We start from the raw sequence: 10066 nt of genomic DNA on the forward strand, positions 1-10066 counted from the left end.
TAGAAATGAGAAATACTCATACAGTATTTCATATTTACCTGAGCATTTTTCATTTATGTCCTGCATAATTACAAAAATAAAGGAAATATACTAAGTTACATAGAAAAAATGATACGTTCTGAAGTCATGACAAAAATACCATAAACCTGCTACAAAATAAAGCGTTAGGCAGCATGGATTTATGACAAGTTCACCGTACAGGTTACAATCTAAACGTAACAATTTCTGAATAATCAATTTTAGATTTAACAAAGCTTTTTAATATGAGAATCTACCTAAACTATCCATTCAATTTGTATCCAGTCAGGCAAGCTCCAGCACCACACGATCATTGATCAAGTATAAAGGTGATTGTACAGTGAAATTTTTATGTGTTTGACAAGCTATAGACCGATAGTGTTAACAAATGTACTTTCTTTTTACAAAGAAGTTGTTGTCAGAGGGGTGGCCATAGATTTAGTATATCTGAAATTTGCTTAAGCTTTTAGCACAGTTCCTCTGAGATACCTAGTGTGCAAATTGAAATGTATTGATTTGGAAAATAAATTATGTAAATGAAAGACTGAATCCAGTGAGTTGTGATCAATGATTAATTCTCTGAATGGTCTAATGTTATAAGGTTTGTAATCAAGCTTTAGTCTTGGGGCCATTACTTTTCAGCTTGTTTAGAAATTATATAGAGATTTGCAGATAACAAAAACATTTAGTGTAGTACCTATGGTAGCTGGCTCTGATTTGCAAATTAACACTGATTGATAGGCAAATGAGGTTTGACATGGAAAAAGTAAACTTATATATTTGAAATCTATAAAATACCTGTGAAGCATATGATTTTGTGGGGTAGGTGGAATTAATATTCAAGAAAAACATAGACATTCATGTGGATCCGCATATAATCTAGGCAGCTAATGAAAGCTGCTTAGATTTATATACTGGAGAGATGTTTCTACATTTGTTTATTAAGTAGTAAATAGTTGCTTTTCATATATTTCATTCCGTTAATATTATAAATGTTAAATGGTAAAAGCATTTTAAGTAGAACTCCTGCCAAAACTTCTCAATTAGGAATATTGTCATGCAGTGCCTTCACATACTGTCAGTGTGGCACTCTGCAGCACATATTAGACTGGGGGTGGCATTGGAATAAGGAAGGAATATGAAGAACTTTATGAACCATTTGCAAGTGGAGATGCAAGTGGTGATGGAAAATGTGTTTTGGGAGGAGAGTTTCAAGAGTTCACCACACCTATCTGCATGGGGTTTCAGGTTCCCAAGGGTATTATGTCCTTGTGTTTTGACATACTTGTGCTTAGGCATTCCAAGTAGCGAAGTGGCACTTGTGCTTTTTTACATCTCAGCAACTAGTTTCCATTATAAAGTAATTGTCCAAGGTCTTTTTTTTTTAATAGAGACAGAAGGAGCGTGAGTAGATATCCATATTTTAGCATGCATCTCGTTGGCTGGCTGTCCGTCTATTACTCATAGCTAAATAACATGAGATAGAATCATGATGTATTATTTTGAAGGTTTTGGATATAAATTCTCAGTTGTGAGGGTAGGTCCCAGGTGATCGCATTTTGGGCATTTGGAGGTAGTATCTTGAGATGTGCCCATAGTATTTTGGGGGAAAAATAAGTAATATTTACCATGTGCAGGCTTTGAAATTGTGTTTCATATTCCATACAGCATATAGTTTCTAATTTTGTTATAGCCAATTGATATTTTTTTGGCCATGTCTTCCAAAAAAAAAAAGCTTCATTACAGACTTTTAGTTGGAGTTTTTGAAAGGTTTAGGGAAAAGTCTGTTTAACATCAGGTATATTGTTGAGATCAAAGATGTTTTAGTGGTTAATATACCAGGTTTTAAAACATTATATGAACCTTTGGGCTTTCTAGAAACTTTAATTTTTTTAGAGGGAGTTTGTAATACCATGTTAATTATTGGAAGGATTTTGGTTTGTAGGTCATATTATGAAATAAATCCCAAAGTTTTCTTAGTCCCAAGTTTCTCCAAATTGCAAAAGCCACACCCTTTCCATCCTGGTTTGTTGAAACTGCTTTATTGGACTGTCCTGAATAGGTAAGTGTAAAGGTAGGTGTGGTGTGAGTCCCAGTCTCCTTAACTAATTGCCGACCGCAGATAGCCGAATGACAGCTGCACTGCGGCTGGCCAGTTCTGGGTGGACGTCATATGACGTCCTCCCAGAACGCGCTCTCCTGCGCGCCCCCGAGGGCGCGCACCCGGCGATCTCCGTAATCGCTGTGTCCTACGGACACAGCTGATCACGTGATGTGGTAAAAGGCCAATCACAGCGGCCTTTTACCACGTGATCAGCCGTGTCCAATGACACGCTGATAACCGGGAAATGCAAATACCGGTTCTCGGCTGCACTTTCCTCACGCTGTCAGATTGTGAGGAAAGTACTGCCGAAAACCGGCAGTTGTCAGAACGGGGATCGGCACTGATCATCAGGGTCACTGATCATCAGTGCCCTGATGATCGGTGCCCAGCAGTGCCGTACACAAGTTCCGCCCACCTGTGCCCAGCAGTGCGCCCACCTGTGCCCAGCAGTGCACCCACCTGTGCCCAGCAATGCACCCACCTGTGCCACCCAGCAGTGTCACCACCTGTGCCCAGAAGTGCCACCTACCTGTGCCCAGTAGTGCCACCCACCTGTGCCCACCCACCTGTGCCCACCAGTGCCACCCACCAGTGCCCATCAGTGCAGCCCAGCAGTGCTGCCAGTCAGTGCCACCAGTCAGTGCCCAGCGGTTGTGCCAGTCAGTGCCCAGCAGTGCCACCAGTCAGTGCCCAGCAGTGATGTCAGTCAGTGCCACCTATCAGTGCTGTCTATCAGTACCCATTATCAGTGTCACCTATCAGTGCCACCAATCAGTGCCGCATATCAGTGCCACCTATCCGTGACACCTCATTAGTGCTGCATATCAGTGCCGCCTATCAGTGCCCTTCAGTGCTGCCTATCAGTGCTGCCTCATCAACGCACATCAGTGAAGGAGAAAAATTACCTGTTTGAAAAATGTTATAATAGAAACAAAGAAACTTTTTTTTTTTTTTCAAATTTTTTTTCAATTTTTTTGCTTATAGCACAAAAAGTAAAGTGCCCAGCAGCAATTAAATACCACCAAAAGAAAGCTCTATTTGTGAGAAAAAAATGATAAAAATTTCATATGGGTACAATCTTGCATGACCGTGCGATTGTCAATCAAAATGCGACAGCACTGAATGCTGAAAATTGGCCTTGTAAAGAAGGGGGTATAAGTGCCCGGTAGGCAAGTGGTTAAACATTGAAACCATGCTATTAGAGCATATGTTTTCATTTTTCAACATCAGCATTGCAATAGCAGTACAAGCAGTCATTATTTTTCCATTCCAATATAAGCTTACTTGAAAAACTTGTGGCTTCTCTACATATACCATTGGTTTACTTTCAAATTCTAAGGGCAACATATCACATGATACCCTGCTGTCTTAAAGCAGGGATGATGCGGTGTGTTTTCTATACTGATTGTACCTCCTGAAACTCCTCCTCTCAGCATTTCTGTAGATCAGACAGCAGTGCATATTTACAGGGCATAGTGAATATGTGTTACTGCATTCAAGGAAGTAAACATGTGGGGTTCTTTACAAAGCAAGTTTAAAAGGATTAGGGTAGATATCATTAAAATTCAGTGTGGAAATTAATATACACTGCTCAACAAAATTAAAGGAACACTTTGAAAACACATCAGATCTCAATGGGGAAAAATATCATGCTGGATATCTATACTGATATGGACTGGGTAATGCGTTAGGAATGTAAGGATGCCACATCGTTTGATGGAAATTAACATTATCAACCTACAGAAGACTGAATTCAAAGACACCCTAAAAATCAAAGTGAAAAAATGATGCAGCACGCAAGTCCATTTTGCTGAAATTTCATTGCAACAACTCAGAATAGTACTCAGGAGTTTGTATGACCCCCATGTGCATGTATGCATGCCTAACAATGTCAGGGCATGCTCCTAATGAGATGATGGTGTCCTAGGGTATTTCCTCCCAGATCTGGACCAGGACAGCACTGTGCTCCTGGACAGTCTGAGGTGCAATCTGGCAGTGTCGGATGGACCGAAACATGATATCCCAGAGGTGTTCTATTGGATTTAGGCCATTAAATGGTGTCAATTCCTTCATCCTCCAGGAACTGCCTGCATGCTCTCTCCACATAAGGCCAGGCATTGTCATGTGCCAGGAGAAACCCAGGACCCACTGCACTAGTGTAGGGTCTAACAATGGGTCCAAGGATTTAATCCCGATAACTAATGGCAGTCAGGGTGCCATTATGTAGCCTGTAGAGGTCTGTGCATCCCTCCATGGTTATGCCTCTCCAGACCATCACTAACCCACCACCAAAATGCTCATGCTGAACGATGTTACAGGCAGCATAACATTCTCCACGGCTTCTCCAGACCCTTTCACATCTGTCACATGTGCTCATGGTGAACCTGCTCTCATCTGTGAAAAGCACAGGGTGCCAGTGGCGAACCTGCCAAATCTGGTGTTCAATGGCAAATGCCAATCGAGCTCTATAGTGCCGGGCAGTGAGCACAGGGCCCACTAGAGGATGTTGGGCCCTCAGGCCACCCTCATGAAGTCTGTTTCTGATTGTTTGGTCAGAGACATTCCCACCAGTGGCCTGCTGGAAGTAATTTTGTATGGTTCCTCCTTGCACAAAGGAGTAGATACCGGTCCTACTGATCTGTTCCTCCTTGGACAAAGGAGCAGATACCTGTCCTACTGATGGGTTAAGGACCTTCTACAATGCTGTTCAGCTCTCCTAGAGTAACTGCCTGTCTCCTGGAATCTCCTCCATGCTCTTGAGACTGTGCTGCGACACACAGCAAACCTTCTGGCAATGGCACTTCTTGATGTTCCATCCTGGAGGAGTTGGGCTGCCTTTGCAACCTCTGTAGGGTCCAGGTATCGCCTTATGCTTCCAGTTGTGACACTGACCCTAGCCAAATGCAAAACTAGTGAAAAACAGAAAAGATGAGTAGGGAACAAAATATCAGTGGCCTCCGCCTGTAAAAACCATTCCTGTTTTGGGGGTCGTGTCATTGTTGCCCATCTAGTGCACCTATTGTTAATTTCATTAACACCAAAGCAGCTGAAACTGATTACCAACCCACCCCTTCTGCTACTTAACTGACCAGATCAATATCCCAGGAGTTTAATTGACTTGATGCTATACTCTGATTAAAAAATGTTCCTTTAATTTTTTTGAGCAGTATATATTTTAAAATTCTTTTTAGTATTTTGATTCTATTGCTGTTTAATAGGCAGTATTTCACTTTAGGCAAAGTTAATGCATAGGCCTCAAAGTTTATGGTATTCTTCAAAAATTCTTTGTATATTTGATCTACTGTATAGCTGTGGGGTCTCACTGGAAACAAAATATCATTTGTAAAAATGCAAACAAGTTCTACGGTACCTGTGTGAATAACTAGTATGAGATCAGTGGAGTGCAGATATTTGGAGAGTTGTTCCACAGCTAAATTGAAAAGAAGTAGAGATAATGGGAAACCCTGTGTACCTTTGTGTAAATTAAATCGAGTTGACAGACAGCCTAGAGTGCTAATGCTGGCAGTTGGGGAATCATACATGTTTTAAAAAGCACTATGCAAGTTTTTCACTGAATCCCAGTGCTTCCATAACTTAGAACAGCCATTGTAGACTTATAGTTTCAAAAGCTTTTTTTAAGCATCTGAAGTGACTATGGCAAGGTCTTTTGACTGAAATGCTTTGGCATGTTCTAGTACTGTAATTGCTTTGCCTGAATTTATTAAAGCTGATCATTCCTTTATTAGAACATTTTCTTAACTAAATGGAATTAGGAATTAATCTTGAGGTTTGAACTAATTTTAAAATAAAAGTTTAAATTTAAAGTTAAATCTAAATAAAATATATGAGCACAAGGCAAGAATCTTTGTCTTATCAGCAAATAAGAATGGCAAGAATCTATTTTCAGTAAAAAGTTTACTATAAGGAAATGGGGTTCTTTTCTCTTTAAAATAGACTTTCCCAATTGAGACTCCACAAGAAATTGCTACGGGTCACTTGAGTAGTGATGGACTGATTTCTCACCTGATGGTGCTTGCATAGTTCCTCCACCAAAGTCACTCAACAGGAGGCAGTCCCCTCACTTGCAGTTAACAGTGTTAGCAATAACCTTGCTGGCTGTGAGGAGAAGTGGGGCAGTAATTGTATCATACTCACTTTTTCATGCAGGAATGTTGTGTTTTATGCAAATAGTTGTTTGTGGTACTTGCTGTTCTGCGGTAACCTGTAGAGGATTTGCTGTCCTCTGTATTTCTCTCCAGCCATTTTGGGGAAGCCTTGTGCTCTGATTGGGCACAAACTCTCTCGAGATTTGAGCAGCCATTTTTGTGTTGGCTCTCCTATATAAACAAAGCCCAGCCACCATTTGGAGGAGCTCTTGTGTGTGTATATAGAAAGGGACAGTAACCCAGCCTTGCTAAGGCAAGCTAGGGTTTACTTAGGGAGAGTGTTCCAGCCTCAGGGACAGAACAGGGCGCACCCCCCCTACCTGGAAAATATATGTACTCATAATTTTAGGCAGCCCTGCTGCCCTGTAGCAGTATTTCTGCTATAGGGCTGTGGGCAAGCGGTTAAAGCTACTTTTTTTGCAATAACACGCAGTCTGATCCCCTCTATCAAATAGCCACGCTTTAGCCTGCCTACAGGCACTATATTGACCACCAGCTGGACATTCCTCTCACAGGCCAATAATGTGAGGAGGCACGTCTCCTACTAATCAGTAATATAAAGATTAAGTTTTCCTGTGATTTCCACTGTAAGGTAGCACTTTTATGCTAATTCAAAATATATGAGGACACATTTTATAGGACACTCAAATGTTTCCTGCCTGCTTACATATTCTCTGCCATTATTATTATTTTTTAATTTTATGATTATTACTGAAATTATATATTGTTTGGGGGATGGGGTTTTAAAAAATTATCTGCTGTGGGTGTCAAATATGCTGGATATCTACAGCCTACTCATTACACTAATGTATCTTGAACTGCAGATGCCATAATTTTTACTAAGGTTTCCCTGAGACCTGTAAACTATTTCAAGGGTTCCTTCATAGTAAATCATTTAGAAAAGCTGCTTTAAAGCTTATCTGTATTTTTATTTTAAACTTTCTATTTGGCCTCCCGTCACCCTCCACATTAAAATCCTCAAATGTAACATAGGCCTCTGATTCAGACAATGGGGCCCCTCATTGCCCTTGTGGAACTCCCATTGTTTATCTCCTTTCCTTCACCTTGTAATGCGATTGTGCATGAGCTAGTCACACAAAGAGATTAATGGCTGTCCAATCTGTAGTTTGGTGCTTGTGTCTCAGATGACCATTATGCTCTAGGAGCATAAAATGTTGCCAAGGGCCCGGTGGGTATGGTGCAGTGGGAACATATCCTATAACTAAGGTTTAAATATCTCCTTGAATTATAAACCATTTGTTTAAAAAATGTAATATTGTATGGATGTTTTAATTACATAGATATTAATAAGTGGTCTCTTTTTATTCCAGGTATTTTATTTCACACAAACCAAACAAGACTTGGCAGCAGGTGTTTTGGTTTGTCATAAGCATTGCGATCAACAATGCTTACATCCTCTATAAAATGTCTGATGCCTACTATGTAAAAAGGTACAGCCGGGCTCAGTTTGGAGAGAGACTTGTGAGAGAGTTACTTGGATTGGAGGAAACTTCACCTCAAGATTGATCCCAGGCTTGTCTTAATCTTCAGCTAAATTCCTTCAAAAAGGAACATGAAGCCACTACTCTGGATTGGTATTCAGGGATTTCACTCTCAAATATGCCAACCTACTAAATACTGCGATAAACCGAAGACTTAAGATTTGGACAAATTATTAAGCATTGTTCATTAAGCTTTGTGTCTCCCTTTTCTAATAATTCCCAGAAATACATGCATTTTAAATCATGACATTCATAACTGGAGAGGAAATACAACATAATGATGTGTCATTGAAATTACACTCTTTTACATTACATCACAAGTCTACAAGTTTGCAACACAAATTACAATGCTAGATTTAATTGTTTTCTATTTCATTTTCGTTAAAAAATATAAACTATTAAAATGTTGATATTTTGATAGATTTAATTTTCTTTAATGTTAATTGGGACAAAAAAAACAAAAAACATCAATTATTTCCACCCCATACAATACAAGTATGGATTACTGTGCCCAATGACATACGATGGAGCTGAAAGTTACCGTATATATTAGTACTTCACACATTCTTAACTGCTGACTGCTAGATCATTAGGCGGTAGTCACAAGATAGAATGAGTCACTACTTGTTCCATTCCTACTTAGTTTAAATATCCTCTTTATTTTATTTTATATTCTATATGGTGTTTACAAGAAATATATGGTTATATATTGAATATAATTATGAGATTACAAAAAGATGATTTTACAGTTATACTCATTAAGGAAGAGTGTGCCAGCTTTCAGGGATAACACATTATGTTTGTTGGTTTTATAATGAACATGATACATCACAGATAGTAGACTAGGTCATCAAGGGTGGCAACAATTCAAGGGTGATATAAGTTTGACCTTGAATTCCAAGGCAGTCCATAATTCAAATGTATTGATTTTTGCATACAATGGACAGAGTATAAGCCTTAGAGAAGTTATCCACAACTAAGTTTTCAGTTAAAAAAATAAAACATGATGTAAAGTTAAAGAAAGTTTCAATACAATAACAGTAGAATAAAGCAAATACCTGATCATTCTGAAGTAAACACATTTTTGCAATGATTTATAGAAAAATACTATTACATAGCATAGTACTATTCAAATACTATATATGGGTAAATACAGGTTGTGTCAGATGGCTGGAATTTAAATGGATGCGTGTAGAGGAAAATAATATAGTAGGTTGAAATGTTCTACTTGGATGCAATAATATTTATATGAAGACTACAAACTTTTTATCCTTAATTTTTTTTCCCAATCACTTTTGCTGGTAGATAGCCCCAGTTGGCAATGGTAAAAATTCTTGTTATAGCATTATTTGCTGTCATGCCTGACACCTTTGTATACAGGAGAGATTCAGTTCTGATTTATTAGTCTTTTGAAATGGAGAAGGTCATGGAATATTTTCATTCACATGAAAGCTTAGAATTTAATTAGATAAAGGGTTTTAACTATAGTAAAGGGTTTTGATTACAGTGAAGCTTACCAATACAATTTAATAGACAACACCAATTACTTTGAACACAAAATGTTAGATAAGAGTCAGCTCAGCATGGGTATTTCGAAATTGTTTATAAATTCTATGTGCTGGCATAAAAATTAGATTATTATTGCCATTGGATAGAATCAAATATTAAATGCAATATGTATGTTTCAAGTTATAACTGTAAATGATGTTGTTTTACTAAAACAAAAAAGGTAATTTATCAATGTGAAGACCGCAGGTTACTTTTTTGGAACTGTGCATACACACATTTTATTTGTTACTGAATCTGTTTATGCAGGTCAAGATTGTGTGCAAGTTTGTATTGATGAAAAATCCCTGGACAAATAAGGATATTCTTTGTTTTATGTGGACTGTATATGTGATGAGCTTAAGATGAAATAAATATAAATGGCATTACATTAAATATATTACACTGAGATTCAAGGAAAGGCTCAAGCCTTTGTTTAATAATACAAAAAAGAGCAAAACCTGGCAACTCAACATATTTCAACAAGGATTAATATAAGATGATTTTTTGGGGCTACTGCACTTTGCTATATATAAACTCTTGTATGTTAAGTAGGTATTAGAACTTCAATGGACATTTTGTTAGGCATTACCCGTTCTGTTTGTAGCCACAAACAATAATAGTACACCATTATAGACTAATACTTTCAGGATTACAATGCTAGTGCATTTCCTATAACAGATTACTTTATATACACACTCTGAATTGCCATTGTATTGCATATAACATAT

At 38.3% G+C, this 10066-nt stretch overlaps 1 protein-coding gene across 1 annotated transcript in view; it reads left to right on the forward strand.

Moving 5' to 3' along the window:
* The window catches only part of PGBD5 (piggyBac transposable element derived 5), a 151725-nt gene extending 141994 nt beyond the window's left edge, over nt 1–9731 (forward strand). The window contains exon 7 of the mRNA XM_089668556.1: nt 7620–9731. Coding sequence (XP_089524682.1) covers nt 7620–7815 — 196 coding nt within the window. The 3' untranslated portion in view covers nt 7816–9731. The remainder of the gene's footprint in view (nt 1–7619) is intronic.
* The last annotated feature ends 335 nt before the right edge of the window (nt 9732–10066 follow it).

This window comes from Staurois parvus, unplaced genomic scaffold (assembly GCF_062004578.1).
Source record: "Staurois parvus isolate SC_StPar_1 unplaced genomic scaffold, SC_StPar_1.0 ptg000059l, whole genome shotgun sequence".
NCBI classification, from domain to species: domain Eukaryota; kingdom Metazoa; phylum Chordata; class Amphibia; order Anura; family Ranidae; genus Staurois; species Staurois parvus.